The sequence below is a fragment of the Solanum dulcamara genome, chromosome 1 (assembly GCF_947179165.1).
Source record: "Solanum dulcamara chromosome 1, daSolDulc1.2, whole genome shotgun sequence".
In the NCBI taxonomy this organism is placed as follows: domain Eukaryota; kingdom Viridiplantae; phylum Streptophyta; class Magnoliopsida; order Solanales; family Solanaceae; genus Solanum; species Solanum dulcamara.
Window position 1 is genome coordinate 19102885 of NC_077237.1, and position 17174 is coordinate 19120058.

Here is a 17174-nt window from a genome sequence, read left to right on the forward strand (position 1 = left end):
TAGTCAATGGTGATGATATGGATGAGAATCCCTCTACAAACCTTCGATAGTACCCGGCCAAACCCAGGAAGCTCCTTATCTCTGTCGGGGATGTGGGTCTGGGCCAATTCTTTACTGCCTTAATCTTCTGAGCATCAACCTGAATACCATCTCCAGATACAATATGGCCTAAGAAGGCCACTGATGCAAGCCAAAATTCACATTTAGAGAACTTTGCATACAATACCTGGTCTCTCAAAGTTTGCAAGACGACTCTAAGATGATGGGCATGCTCCTTCTCGTTCTTGGAGTAAACCAGAATATCATCTATGAATACAATCACAAATATATCAAGATACGGTTTGAATACTCGGTTCATGAGATCCATAAAAGCGGCAGGGGCATTAGTCAACCCAAAGGACATGACCAAAAATTCAAAGTGGCCATAACGAGTTCGGAAAGCAGTATTCGGAATTTCACATTCCCTCACCTTCAACTGGTGGTAGCTGGATCTCAGGTCTATCTTTGAGAAACAAGTGGCACCCTGAAGTTGATCGAATAAATCATCTATTCTGGGGAGAGGGTATTTGTTCTTTATGGTGACTTTATTCAGTTGTCTGTAGTCGATACACATTCTAAGGGACCCATCCTTCTTCCGCACAAATAGGACCGGAGCACCCCATGGTGAGACACTCGGCCTAATGAATCCCTTATCTAACAAGTCTTTCAGCTGCTCCTTCAACTCCTTCAACTCAGCCGGAGCCATTCTATAAGGAGGAATTGAGATAGGCTGGGTATCAGGAAGACTATCAATCCTGTAGTCGTTCTCCCTATCAGGAGGGACTCCAGGCAGATCTTCAGGAAAGACATCCGGAAACTCATTGACAATCGGAACCGACTCAAAGGATGGAGACTCAATATTGTCACCTTTCACTCGGATAATGTGATAAACACACCCTTTTGATATTAGCTTCCTAGCCCTAAGGTATGAAATAAACTTACCCTTAGGCGCAATCGGACTACCCTTCCACTCTATGACAGCCTCATTCGGGAATTTGAACATGACAATCTGAGTTCTACAATCAATAGAGGCATAACAGACATAGAGCTAGTCCATGCCAAGGATCACGTCAAAGTCAACCATGTCCAACTCAAATAGGTCGGCCAAGGTATCCCTGTGATAAATGGACACAGTGCAATCTCTATAGACTCTCTCAGCTAAGACAGAATCACCGACAAGAGTGGCCACACTAAAAGGCTCAAGAAGATGTTCAGGAATTTTATTGAATTTACTAGCCACATAAGGAGTCACAAAAGATAGGGTGGCATCCGAATCCATCAATACATAACAATCAAGAGAAGAGACTCAAATTATACCCGTCACGACGTTTGGAGAGTTCTCCTGATCTTGGCGACTACCTATGGCATATAGACGGTTTGTACCTCCACTCGTACCTGAAGTAGTGCCCCTCTGATTACCCCTAGCTGGTGGTGCAGTGGTAGAGGACTGGGCCCTGTTCCCCCATGTTGGACACTCCTTCAGAAAATGGTCCATTTGGCCGCATTTATAACAGCCAACCCTTCCCGCTCTGCATTCTCCCAAGTGGAGCCTACCACACTTGCTTCATGGTGGCTTCCCCCTCGTACCTTGATTTACACTGGCCTGCAATTGAGAACTCTGGGGTCTGAAATTCTAACGACTCTGCCCCTGCCAATCATACCTGTTTTGTGGCATCGGTGCATTGGCGGTAGATGAGGCATAGTTGGAAGGCCTCTTCTGGAAGAAGGACCTGTTTCCCTTGCTTTGCCTCAGTTCACCCTCAGGGCCCGCTGATTTCGCCTTCTTTCTCAGGTGCTCCTCCCTGTCTTTTCTTTTCTCATCCTCTACTTGTTGAGCATACACCATTAGTCTCGAAATATCCATGTCCGAGATCAACAATGCTGCTTTGCACTCCTTCTTCACATGCCTCCCTAATCCGGAGACGAACTTCCTCATCTTTGACCTCACATCAGGAATCATTTCTGGAGCATACCTAGACAGCTGGATGAACTTCAGGCTATACTCCTTAACGGTCATGCCTTCTTGTTTCAGATTCACAAATTCCTCCACTTTTGCTTCCCTTAATTCTCGGGGAAAGAAGTGGTCAAGGAAGTCTCCCTCAAATTCATCCCATCTAGCAGGTTCAGCATCCTCGCCCCTACCCTGTTCCCATTGGTTATACTAAATGTTTGCCACATCTTTGAGTTGATAAGACACCAACTCAACCCCCTCAATTTCCATAGCATGCATAGCTTTTAGAATTTTCCACATCTCATTAATAAATTTTTGGGGATCTTCATCCACCTTAGAACCCGTGAAAGCCGTTGGATTCATCCTCAGAAAGTCTCTAATTCTAGTGGAAGCAGATGGCTCCTGGGAACTAGAGCTGAGAGTCGGCGAACTCTGATTACCACTTCGGGCAGCCATTAGTTGCGTGAGCATTGCAATTTCCCTTCGAAATTCTTCCTCTGATGTGGGTGCAGGTGGAGTAGATGGCACTTGGGGTGCCTCCGAGTATCTCGCAGGTCGGCCTCTAGGCCTTGCCGGGCGTGCCTCGGACTGTGGCATCCTGAATTATCAATATTCCTCTGGCTAGCGGTACATTTAGGAGGCATTATCTATAACGTATAAACGCACGAATTAGAAGGGAAGTTTTATAGAGTTTAACTCTATCGCACGAGTTCAGAGTATGAAAGAAGTGAAACAATTCCTAATGTCCTATAGCCTCCTGCTTATAAGTGTGGTGCACAAAACACCCATAAGCAAGACTCTACTAGACACGGCTTCATAGACTCCCTAGGACACTTGAACTCTGTGCTCTGATACCATGTTTGTCACGCCTCGGGAGGGTACCCTAGACGTAATCGGCACCCGAAGAACATTTCTGACCTCCGAGCAAACCAACTGGTCCAGTCACACATTCATTCAATCACATTCTCTTAGCGGAAACTCAATTAATAAAATACCATTCGTAATATGAGGGCCGAAGGCCAAACATTTATAAGCCCGACAAACACATAATATAAGACTCCTCAAAAATAACCGATTAACCTCCCCACACTCCAGTGTATGAAGCCTCTATCCAAGTCTAAAAGGTGCCAATGACAAGTCCATGGCTACCAACAATCAAAATAAAAGAAAGGACAACAAAACTGTACAAGAAGGCTCAATATCCTCCGGGAACTAGGAGGACTCACCAACTGGCTGGAAGTGTATGTGGATCTTCAACGGAGCGCCGGTTGATGATCTCTAGTACCTGTCTCTGCATCATGAAATGATGCAGGCCAAATGGCGTCAGTACATGGAATATATGAGTATGTAAAATGGCCGAATACAACGAACATCAAGGAAGGATTAATCAACTCGGAAGCTCAACTCAAGAGGAATAAAAACTCAATCAAATGTCCTAAGTCTAAAACAAGAATATGATTTAGACGGAACCAATCATATACAATTCAACTCAATCTGACTCAGAGTGCTATCAAGACCTATTTGGGAGTTTCTCTTATCCGACAACCATCACTTATGAGCTAGTGAAGGTACAATAAAATGACGTTGCTGCTGCGCCCGTTCATACTTTGCCAGGGTATGAATGAATCAAACACTCATGGATCCAATCCAACCAAGTCCTATAATGTCAGGACAAATCTCTCGGGGAAGCATCCGACTTTAACGATTCAATCCCCCCTACATTTGGCAACATAGGTATTGGGTTCGAGTATGGACTACACTCTTGCCCAATTCGGTGCTCGATACTCCTCCCAAGACTCAATGCTCATAAAACTCCATCCAATCAACTCAATCAACTCATATCAACAAGTCTCATTACAACCTTGTCAACTTATAGACTCTATCACAATCAATCTCTTTCAAATCGTACTATCCAATCAATCTCAATCACATATCCAAAAGAAATTTAAATGTGCATATATAGCGTCATCTAAATGTAATCAATCATTCCTTTCATCCATTTGATAAATCTTTGAGGCTTATCACAATTTCAAGACTTTAAATTGACATTTCATATTGAGCAACATTTTCAAGAAAATAACATCCTTTATCATAATCTACATAGTTAAGAAGATAGATAAAACATATTTCACAACTCATTTCTTCATCAACTCATACTCACATAAGGGCTCATTTTTGAAACCTTAGCTCAACAACATGGACACCTATAGAACTAAATAAATAGGGGACAAAGTTCATACAAGCATAAACCATACCAAGAAACTCTATTTTTATGAACATCTAACCTCAAAGCAAGAATAGGGCACATGGGTGGACTCAACCCATGTTTTGGATAGCCTTACATACCTTAGTGAAGACTTGGATAAAACCTTGATGTTGGGTCTTCAATGGAGGACTCCAATCTTGAAGCTCTTGGACTCCTTTTTGGGTGGAAATGGAGAAGAAGAGAAGAGAGAGGAGCTAGGGCTTTTAGAGAGAGAGTGGGGCTGAAGGAAAATGATCCCAAATATACAAGGCTTATGTATATATAATTTGGGAAAATTCCCAAATTGCCCTTCCTCCAAAATTCTGAAAATTAGGCCAAAACTCCCTTGGCGCAATAGTGGCGCGTCGCGCCCTTACAGTGCCAAAGCCAATTACGCCTAAAACCTGCACAATGTTTAGTGGCGCATCGCGCCAGGGACCAAACTACTGAGGCATGTTTCGGTGCGATAGTGGCGCATTGCGCCCTTACAGCGCCAAGCCCATTGTTCTAAATTCTGGGAATTTGGCCTGAAAAACCCTGCACAACTTTTAGTGGCGCATCGCACCAGGGACCAAACTACTGAGGCATGTTTCTGGCGCGATAGTAGTGCATCGCGCCCTTACAGCGCCAAGGCCATTTCCCCAACAGTTGCAATCCAGGCCAAAAAATGAATTTCCTATCGTGCTAGTTCATCTTAGGATCGTCATATCTTTTGATTCCAAACTCCAAAATTCACGTTCTTGGTGGCATTGGAAAGAAAACTCGACGACCTTGAATTTGATAGGCCGTGGTCCACCCAGATTGATGTCTTTCAAAAAATAAGGTCATTAAAAGTTGACCCTTACATGAACTCGTCATAAACTTAGCCACGACGGATCTTTTGGACTTAGCTCGATCCTAGGGGTCCTCAATGACCCCACATCACCTCCAACGCTCTTAAATTTCTTAGGGACTCATCTTAACTCAATCATATACTTCGAATTAATTGTGATGGGCCCCATACATATACAGAGAAGGCCCGAATCTTAGGAAAATGTTTTAGGGGTGTTACAAAGATATCATTGTGCATTGTTAAGAATTGCTTGTGAATTTCTTGGGGATGTTAAAGGGGGTGTTTATATAACATTTATCTTGTAAATTTCCATCGAATTCCCTTCTTTCAATTCTTATATTGCATGTTCTTAGCATGTTTGATTTTAGGTTGTTTTGAGCTTAGATCATGCTTGGATTGTGCCCATTTTTAGGGCACAAGTTTCTTGAGATGGTGTAGACCTAATAGAGGTATCAATTCATGATTCCCACTCATAGGTCCTAGGGGCCCTTGATCTTTCATATTGCAATATAGGTATCGATTCACTCATACATATCGATCACTAATTTCATAGCGTGGCATCATTCGAAGGCTGATCAAAAGGAAAAGCCTCATTCTAGTGAATTCAGAGTGAGTGTGTTAGGCTTTGAGGTAGGTTATAACATATTGATCTTAGACTTTGCTCGTTGATTGTTTTAATATGATGAATTGCTAGTTTCTAGGTTGGGTTAGCAGGCATGATTCCTATTGATATCCTTTTGCTTCATTAGCCTTATTTTGTTTTATTTTGGGATTAGAATAATATTGCTTCTTCATGCCTTTATTATTCATGTTGATCTCCCGATCTATTTATGAGTGGCATTTCCTAGTTGTTGCTTAGTTAAGGCCTCAACCTAGGTTAGTCAAGTGTATTCCTTAGATTTTAGTCATGGTGGCTCATATAGATCCATATGGGTTAGATGTGACCCTTTAGGTTGGACATAGACCCTTGGCAAACCTTTCTTTATAGCGGTATTTTCTATTTGTGGGTTATTCGATGATAGTCTTATTTTAGACATTTGCTCCTACATTTGTGTGTTTGGACCCACCCGATGTAAAATTCCATAAAGGATTGGCTCTTGTGTGGTGGCCTTCTAATGTCATATTCTGAAAGGGAATAGATGTTCCGATGTGATATTTTGAGATAATGTACGTTCTCAGTGTTTATTCCGATGTAAGATTCAATAATAGGCTACCTATTCCAATGTAAATTCCAAGAGTTGCTTAGCCTTTTCAGTTGCTTTTTGATGTAATCTCTTGGAAAGGACTGGTTATCTCTGATGTAAGATTCCAAAAGAAGCTAGGTTTGTGTTGTTTTCTCAATAATAGATTCTAGGAATGACCGACCCCTCCAATGTAAGATTCTTAAGGAGACTGGCCTTCATTGTGGCAACGCTAATGTAAGAATCTAGGATGAGCTATACCTTCTTCACGACTATTCTGATGTCAGATTCTAGATAGTCCTTACTTGAGTTCATGATTGGTGTCCTTGATTATTCCTGATGTTGTCCTCCTTTTGTATTAGCTCTTGTGTGTACTCGTTGGGATTATGGGGATTAGGTCGGGTTTATCTCTTCTATTTTATCTTTTGATTGCACCTTTTGGGCTTATTATGTCCATCTAGGTTTGAGATAGCTTAGATTACTTAGAATTGACCTTAATTTCTCCTTACACCACTTATGGTTCATTTTACGATTGTTGTTACTTTTTAACTGACTTAGTTTTTATTTCATCTTTCTTACACTTTATTATGTATGCTTTTACAATCTCAAGTTTGGTCGGCTTATAATGCCTACTAAGTACTCGTAGTTTTGATACTCATGCTATACTACATTTCTTTTCCGTTATGCAGACCTGAGTTCTAGCGACTGCGATGATCCTTGTGCACTGCAATTAATAGCTAGAGATTGAAGATGATCTTGCTGTTGTCTGTAGTTGATTCACATCCTTCTGTATATTTGACAAGTCTTTTGTATTTTAAGACGATCGTTTATTTGTATATGTGTAGTCCTATACTCGATCTTTTGTAGTAATTCTATACTGATGCCTACCAAGTTTTGTGATGGATCATTTGCAAATTTTGTTCTCATTCATTGTAGGTATGTATGTGTGTGTGTCTATATATATGCCTTGTTCTTTCCGCTTATATGTCTTTACTTAACTGTTTATCCCTTAATGTTGGTACTTCTCTTCCCTAAGCCCGTTACTCCCATTCTGGGCTATGGGTAGGCTTACCTAGTGGTAGTTGTAGTAGGTCACATCATAACCCGTGGTTTTGGGTCATGGCAACGAGGGTCATAGGTCAATCTGCTTCATCACAACATAAAAAGTTAACTATATAAAGTAATAACGTTATATGAATTGGCAAGTTTAAAGTCAAATTGTTTTCAATTATAGAGATGTGATGGCATTCTGTGAGGAACATACTATAAGAAAATAGTGTCATATAAATTGGAACAACGAAAGTAATGAATAGTTGTTCATTTCAATTTATATGACATAGATGTACATTATCATTCATAACAGTAGTGGAATGATAATGGCGAAGATAGACTAATACCATGAAAATACCTACATTAGACTCGTTAATTGGAATTGGGATTCATAATAATATTGCTACTTAGATGATATTATATACTTGAGAGAGAATTATGGCGGAAAACAGATAGTGACTTTTTAGAGTATAATATGCGGAAAGAAGAAGTATTAATTCAGTTTACCTTGAATCAAATCTACGGTAAACTCTGTTACTTCTTCATTTTGTATATTATGCTCCAAAATATCACCCTGTAATTTCCTTTATGGGTTATTCTAATCTTCCTTCAAACATATAAGATAATCCAAGTAACAATATAGTTATATATGTCCCACCACAATATAATAGGCTAACTATATAAAGTAGATGAAACTATTCTTAGTGTGCGCTAAAATACTATCAAAGAACTTTAGTTTATTTTCTCCACATGATGAAATGTATTTGACAAAGAGTATATAGGGACTAACACACATACACACGAATAGATGTTTATGTAAATCTAATCTATGTTACATACCCTAATGAAAAGATGGCCACAGTGATTTGTGATGGACCTTCCAGTGTTATTGAAAATCATTTCTAGGCATATGGTGCACTGAGTATCCAATGAAACAATTATCATTTAAAGAATTAGAAGATCTAACTATTAATTGAGAAATCAATGAAATAAAAGGGGAGCTTTCGAGAAAAACATATAAATCAAAGAAAAAGCGAAGATTAATATGAGATAATACTGCAACTTTCAACGGTACATGTAGTATTTCACTTATATTAATATAAGAGACTTACTATTTTTTTCCTAATCGGAAGCAGGTCTACAGGTCTACAACAACCACCAATCGTGTCATCTGACATTGAAAATTCTCACAAAATGTCCTGGATTCCCTTTGTCCACAAACTAGATATATCTTCTTATGCAAAGATAAATCTTATATGTGATTCTAGTCGTCTCCATATGATGGATTAAATCTATGTTAATTATAATGGTGTTTATATAAGCTAGGTTCAACATGGAGGAATATTTAATGGGCTTATGGGCTATCCAATACCATTTATGGGTGAAACCGACCCAATAACATTTTTGAATAGTATATATGAGGGAAAACTTCATGTCTTGAAAAATAGATATGAAAAGGATCTATTTTGTAAGTTACGAAATACATATAGGACTAAGAACAGAAAAAATAAATGATTCTAGATTGTGGTAATATGTTAATTTAATTATATATATTCTTGCACTACTAAGAGAGAGAAAAGTTAATTGACCTACCAAAATTATGATCTAGTGATAGATTCTTATCTTCTGAATAAATGAGAACAAAATTTGTGTTATTTATGATCAACTTTTTGTCGTAATATCTTGTCAATGACTAAAAATGTTAAAATATGTATATAAGAATAGGAAATTAGGTTCAATTTTGCTCGTGTAGTATTCTAAATATATTGTATAATCTTGTCCTCCGTTAAACTATTTTTTATTCATATCCTCACTATTTGCAAATTATCTCATATGCATTCATATTTTTGTTTTTGTTTTAAAAGAATTATAATACATACATATGCATCATTACAAAAGATAGTACTATTATCATACCAAATTGTTCCAAAGGATAGTTACCGTTGTACCAAATGACTCATACAAAAGAATGTCCTAATTTATCAGTTTCAAGTTGTTTTGAAACAAACATACAAGGTGAAGTCGTATAGATAAAAGTTTGTGAACACACAACCAAAGAGAACACTTGATCGAAATTCAACTTTCAAATTAGTTTCTCGGAAAATAACCATAAACCCTAGCCGCCACTGGCCGGAATGGCCGAATCAACCGGGGGACGACCTCCATCGGTAATCCAGAATACAACCAACACGCCAATTAAATAACCTACATTATTACATACTGAAAATACAAACACCAATACTCAGAACCAAACCTATGCCAATTTGTTCAAGCCCGCAATTATGGATATACCTACTGTTGAAATTCCACCAAAGCAAATTTCTTACATCAATGGGGAACCATTCATTGCTTGAAAATCCGAAGAGATACAGTAGATGATAGAGAAGGAGAAATTACAATATCCAGTGATAGGTAAGTTTTCATACGACAATATTGATATTAAAGAACTAAGGAAGGTAATTCCAATACAATGTGGAATTAAAGGAGTGTCAATCATAGGATTGCTTGATAAAAGACATATTCTAATCCGATTAAATTTTCTAGAACACTAAGTTAAAATGATGTCTACCCTGTATACTACCTAAAAGTGCATGATAGATATTGCCAAATGAGATCTTTCATATGGAATCCATGGTTCAATCCAAAGGAAGAGACTTCAAGGGTTGTAGCTTGGATAATCTTCCCTGAACTGCCTCTAAATTTCTTTGCTAAAGAGGCTGTGTTTTCTATCACAACTGCAATTGGAAAACCACTAACAGTAGATCTGGCCACAGCAAACAAAACAAGGCCAAGCTGCGCAAAAATCAAAGTTGAGATTGATTTATTAGCAACATTATCAAAGAGGATAAACATTGCTGAAGAGGATAAATCAGGAATACTCAAATCAAAATGAGTAAGAATCAATTATGATTACTTACCAAAGTATTGCAAACATTGCAGAGTCCAAGGTCATGAGGAGAAGGACTGTAGAGTACTTAATCCTGAACTAGCAAAACATGGCAGAGAAGAAGTCTGGAAGGAAAATGCAGACGTTAGTGCCACAAAAATACAAAATAAAGAGGCATTCAAGGGAGAAGAGGATGGTACAATAATGGTAAACAAGAATGGATGCAAAGAAGGAGCAAATACAAAAAGGATAAATCATGGGTTATAATTGAAGAAGTGAGTCTAATACAAAAGAATAAGGAGGGAATCATGGCAACTACCAATGCATTTGCAGTACTGGAAGAGGTCTCAAACAATCATGATAGGGTGAATAAAGAACATGTGCCACAAGAAGATACCAAAACATGAATTGAGAAGAGCTTCTATACTCATAAAAGTCAAGTAAAGGACACAGACAATAATGCACATGATACGGAAAAACCACAAGGGGATAGCATTAAATCTGGGGATGAGCAGAACACAAACAATCACATACGATCATCAAGGGATCAACACATAGTAAATGATTATGTAGAGAGTATCTTACTTGATGAATCTCAAATGCAAACATCAGGAAAAAGTATTCAAACAAAAAATGCAATATCAAGTCATCAAGGGCAGAAGGATGAGTAGAAAAACAAGAGTATAAATCAATCCAGTGTGAACAGCAGCAAGACAACAGTCACAAACAGAGTGGAACAACTATTATCTGATGCACAAGAGAACATGATGAAATTTTAGACTCTAGATCTAAATCAAATAGTGCAGGGAAGGGAGATTCATAGTCAAAGTAAAGATTTGGCATCACAAGAAAATCATAGTTGGTGGGATGTGGAGAGACAAAAAGAAGATCAACAAGCAGAGAATAGTAGTACAAATAACATGGAAAATGAGGCAATCACTCAGAGAAATATAGAAAGAGCAATACAAGAGAAGGAAAATCATGAACTTAATATGGTACAACATGAACAAGGCATATCAACAAAATCAAAACTAAATATTTAAGGGGGTAGCAAAGATCTCGATGATCATACTTTAGAGCATAATTTGGAGGCAGCTATTAGAGCAGGAGATATTTCACCAAAATATCTTTAAAAAGGAGGAGGAAAAGAAAAAAAAGATATCAAGAGAGACTGTTCCACCTGGGAGTGGAGTTCATACTAGACGGCAGATTAATAAACTTAATAAACCATGATGAATGCTCTTATATGGAATATTAGGCTTGTTAATACCATGGAATCTTTTAGAAGGTTGATAAAACTAAATCAAAGACACCATTTTAGTTTTATAGGATTAATGGAACTTTTTCAAGATTCAAACAAGATAGAGGAATATAGAAGAAGACTGGGAATGGAGCATGCAATAGCTAACATATCTGGTAAGATTTGGGGCTTTTGTGGAGGATATTTTTGACTATTACATAATGATAGATCATCAGTAATATTTAACCATTAAATTAAGGGTTAGAGGAAGTCAAGAGGATATGCTAGTATCACTAGTGTATGTAAAGTGTACTCAAACTGAAAGATTGGAGTTGTGGGACTCTATGGAGGATTTATCTACTTCAGTTGATATTCAATGGATGATTGGGGGTGATTTTAATGCAATAACTTTAGAAGATGAGAAATTTGGAGGCCTTTCAGTAACTATCAATGAAATTCAGGATTTCAGAGGTTGCATCAAGAACTGTGGAATATCAGATTTAGGGTTTAGTGGCAGCAAATTTACTTGGTGGAATGGACTAAATGGTGATGATTGTATTTTTAAGAGATTGGATAGATGTTTAGGTAATCAGCTATTACAAGCAAAGTACTTTAGTATGGGTATCAAACATCTGATCAGGAGTGGGCCAGATCATGCTCCTATGTTAATTTCCTACACAGGAGACAATAGAAGCATAAAAAACCTTTTAAGTTTTTGAACTTTTGGGTAAATCATGAAGGTTTTATAGAGGTGATTAGACAAAATTGGACAACTAATTTTCTGGCAAACCCATTCATACTTTTTCATCATAAACTGAAAAAAATGAAAGCAGCTTTGGCACAATGGAGTAAAGCAATTTTTGGGAATATATTTCAAGAAATTGAAGTTCTTGAAGAGATTATTAAGGTGAAGCAAAATCAATTTCAGAATTTTCTAACTCCTAAAAACAGACAGTAATTACATAAAGTGTAGGCAGAATTAAATAGATATTTACATCTAGAGGAAGATTTTTGGAAATAGAGAGCTGGAATGCAATGGTTTCAGGATGGGGATAGAAATACAAAATTTTTTCATGCTCATGTCCAGGGGAGAAGGAAAAGGATGCAGATAAGAAGAATTCAAGGAGAAGATAAGAACTGGATAAAAGAAGAAGGGAAAATAATTGCTGAAGCCATCAGATTTTACACTGCTCAGCTTATAAAAGAAGAAGATCCAAAAGATTTTGAAATTCTAAATCATTTACCCTAAATGGTTTTTGAGGAAGATAATTTGTGTTTTGAAGTAGAACCAACTAAAGAAGATATGAAGGCATTGGTTTTTCAACTAAATAGTAAAAGTACAGGAGGACCTGATGGTTTCACTTTTATCAAGCTTGCTGGAAAATCATTGGAGAGGATGTTACCAATATGATGAAGGATTTCTTTTGTGGTGCAGAACTGCCCAGGTTTGTTAATCATAAAAATTTGGTCTTATTACCAAAGAAAGATATGTTAACACCTTCTCTGATATGAGATCAATTAATTTGAGCAACTTTGTGAACAAAAATCTTTCTAGACTGATTCATGAGAGATTGGTTTCCAAACTATCTAATATTATATCACTCAATCAAGTTGGATTTTTTAAAGATAGAAGTATTGTGGAGAATATAATATTGACTCAAGAAATTTTTTCTGATGTAAGGCTAAGAACAAAGGATGCAAATGTTATAATAAAGATGGATATGGCAAAAGCCTATGATAGGATATCTTGGTGGTTTTTAACTAAGGTACTTAGGTAGATGCGATTCTCAGAGAAGATTATAGACATGGTCTATATGATTGTTAGCAATAACTGGTACTCTGTGTTGGTAAATAGGAAACAACAAGATTTCTTCCAGTCTATCAGAGGAGTAAAGCAAGGGGGCCCTCTTTCCCCTACGTTATTTATACTAGCAGGAGAGGTCTTATCTAGAAGTTTAAATGCACTTCATCGGAATGTTTAGTTTAAGGGTTTTGGCATGCCTAAATGGAGTTCAAAAGTAAATCATCTTGCCTATGCTAATGACATGATCATCTTTACTTCAGCAGATGTGGTATCTTTACAAAAAATAATGGGGATTTTGAGGAATTATGAGCAGACTTCTGGTCAAAAGATTAATATGGACAAAAGTGTTGTTTATATGCATAATAAAGTCCTAGGGGATATTAGTATCACAATTGAGATTGTAACTGGAACTAATAGAAAAGAATTTCCTTTTATCTATCTAGGCTGCCCTATTTAGCATTGTAGGAGGAAGAAGGAATTCTTTAATTCTTTGATCCTTAAATCATGAATATATTACAAGGATGGAAGGGTAATATGTTATCTTTTGGAGGAAGGGCAATTCTTATTAAACATGTGCTTCAAAGCATGCCAATACACATGTTATCAACTGTTAACCCTCCTAATGGGATCATTAGGTAAATTCACAAGATGTTTGCTTAATTTTTTTGGAGCAATACTATTGAGAGAAAGAGTAGACACTGGGTGGCTTGGAATAATTTGTGTGTTCCAACTACAAAGGGGGGCATAGGTGTTAGATCATTTCATGATGTGTCTTTGCCACTTTTTTGTAAACTCTGGTAGAATTTCATGACAAAACCTATCTTGTGGAGTGCTTATATGACCAAAAAATATTATAGAAAGGATCATTCTATAATGGTACAATGGAAACAGGGGTCACCGACCTGGAAAAGAATGTTAGAAGCCAGGTACTTAATAGAACATCAAATTTGGTGGCAAGTTAGGAAAAGGGATTCACAGTTCTAGTTTGACAATTAGATTGGATTGAGAGATTTATACTATGTAAATCCAGGAAATACTTATGATGAAAGAATTCAGAATGTCAAAGAAATGGTAGTACAGGGGAGGTGGAACAGGGGAAAATTTATGGAAGTACTCTCTAAAGACATTGTTGATCATATAATAGAGAATGTAACCACACCCAAGGAAGAAAGAAATTTTGATAGACCATGGTGGATACTAGACACAAGTAAAGAATTTACTATTAAATCAACTTGGGATTTTATTAGGTTAAGGGAACCACAACTTGACAGTTACAGGTTCATGTGGATAAAGGAGTTGCCTTTTAAAATCTCTTTTTTCTGTGGAGATGCTGGAAATATAAAATTTCTACTGATGATGTGTTAAAGAAGATGAATATTAATTTAGTGTCTAAGTGTTGGTGTTGTATAAGTCCTAGAGAGGAAACTATGCACCATTTGTTTCTAACATCAGATACAGCTAAAAGGACATGGTCCTTTTTCTGCATTGCTGTAGAAATAAGCATGGAAAGTGTGCAGCTGCAACAATTAATTGTGAACTAGTGGAAGGCACCAGTAACTGGTAGATTGAAATAGATATATGCTACAGTGCCATCAATTATAAGCTGAGAACTTTGGAAAAAAAGAAATGGTATAAAAGATGGGCATAAAAAGGTTAATAGTTCAGTTATTTATCTAGTCTTAATCTCTATTTAAAGACTAGTACTATGGAGGAATACCTCTATTAGAAATATTCCTGCTGGATGGATGGATCTGATTCAAATTTTGAGGGAGGCAAGGCAAGAGTGAAGGTAACACAAGTTAGATGGAATTTTCCTCCACTTGGGTGGTGTGCTTGCAACACAGATGGTGCTTCTAGAGGTAATTCAGGGAGGAGTGCCTATGGTTTTTATTTGAGAGATTACGAAGGGAATTTAATATATGCACAGGCTGAGGAAATTGGTTATGCCATAAATATAAAAGAAGAAATTGTGTCTCTTTTGGAAGCCTTGAAGTACTGTAAGCAACAGGGGCTACATAATATCATTTCTCAGACAGATTCTCAAACTATTCAGAAAATTTTGTCTGAAGAATGGAAACCTCCATGGAATATTGTAGGTTGGGTAGAACAGGTGGAGGAATATAAGAGGGATTTGGATGTAATTATCAATCATACCCTAAAGGAAGCAAATAAGTTGGCTGATGCTTTAACCAATTTTGCCTTAGATGAAGGTCCTTTGCAGTGCTACTTGTTTGAGAAGTTGAATGTATAGATGAGAAGAATCCTAAATAGTGATAAGAGTCAAATTCCTTATTTAAGAATTAGGAGATGCTGAAGGGGATGGAGAAAAAAGGAAAAGGGACACTGGAAGAAAGTCAAACCCAGGAGGAGGAGAATGAGGTTGTTTTATTAACTAACTATTTGTGTATTTTGCAGGTGTATGCTACAGGGCTAAAAAACTATAGGGGAAGTGGAAACTGTTGGGTACTATACCTTAACAATAACAACTCAGCTACTGGACAACAACACAAGTACAAAAGGTCCAAAAATGACAGGGAACAAATAGAGATAGTGTGGGTCTACTTTGTGGTATTATTACCAAATGATACTCAATCAAAGGGATACACACTACAACTATTTGTATCAATGTCAAGGGAAGGCATATCATACAAGGAAATCCACAGGTCACAATAATCAGAAAAGTTACAACACAGGACAGGCACATATATACTAGGCATAGCTAGTATCATTTAGATAAAATAGATTCAATAGAGGGGTAGAGTACACAATCAAATTCTATGTCATAACCTATGTACAATTTGCTCAGCCAGGTCAATATCACTATTTTATACCACCTCCAGTTATAGGTAATGCTTAGAGTATTGCTGGTGATGCTTTAGATGCGCATTACAAGGTCGATCATGATCTATTTTATGCTTCTAGGAGTGAGCCTGAGACCGAGGATCCAGGTATCTATGGTATTCGCCTAATTTCCTTGTTTTTCTCTATATTTCTTATGTTATGTGGATTTGGGATTTTCATACCCATACGAGTCTATTTGGATTTTGAGTTACCTCCTGACTATTGTGGTTGTCTTATCTAGACTCGTGTTCGTTTGTTTTAGCTCCGTAGTTAATTTCTTTTAGTAGTGGATCGATTAGGTCAATTTCTTATTTTGAGTAGTAGCAGTTGAGCATCACCCCATGCCTTTCCTTGGTGGTGTTATTTTGAGTTATGATCGGGATAGTTAGCCCTCCCTTTCATCTCCGCTATCATTAATTTTATTGTGGTGTTGAACCTTATTAGGTAGATGGCTAGACCAGTTTTGTTAGTTCTGAGAGTTATGATATTGGTAGATTTGGCTGGATTAAAAGGTTGTCTTAGTTTCAGGTTATCCCAGTGAGTTAGTGGTTGGATGGCTTTTCTTACCATTGTGCATAGCTAGCTTTACTTTTATTAATAATCCTCCTCCGCTATCATTAATTTTGTTGTAGTGTCGAACCTTATTAGGTAGATGGCTAGACCAGCTTTGTTAGTTCTAAGAGTTATGATATTGGTGGATTTGGTTGGATTAGAAGGTTGTCTTAGTTTCAGGTTATCCCGGTGAGTTAGTGGTTGGATGGCTTTTCTTACCATTGTGCATAGCTAGCTTTGCTTTGATTAATAATCCTCCTCTGCCATTTTGGGTTTTATTAGTTTAGACTTCTGTCTCCATTGCCTGTCATCGTTGGTTCATAGTTGAAATATTAGTTGATGAGGTAGTATATGAATTGAGTTATATCATCCTTGGAGTTGTGGTAGATTCTACATGTCGATTTCTCCCTATGCCTTATTGGTATTTTCAGCCCTTAGGTTGCGGAGTTGAAGTTTGCTCTCTTTTGCCTACCCAGTTTGGTTCTTCATAGAATTCTTGCTGCTTGGGTTTATTGGTCGATGGGAGAAGTGTGACTATTAGAGCTATGAGGA

The 17174-nt window shown here is 37.4% G+C and overlaps 1 protein-coding gene across 1 annotated transcript; it reads left to right on the forward strand.

Annotated features, from left to right (window-relative positions):
* The first annotated feature begins 11769 nt into the window (after nucleotides 1-11769).
* On the forward strand, nucleotides 11770-12674 carry LOC129892087 (uncharacterized). Its single transcript, XM_055967634.1, has 3 exons — nucleotides 11770-12046; nucleotides 12166-12332; nucleotides 12471-12674. The coding sequence occupies exons 1-3, from the start codon at nucleotides 11770-11772 to the stop codon at nucleotides 12672-12674; spliced, it is 648 nt and encodes a 215-aa protein (XP_055823609.1).
* Nucleotides 12675-17174: the final 4500 nt, after the last annotated feature.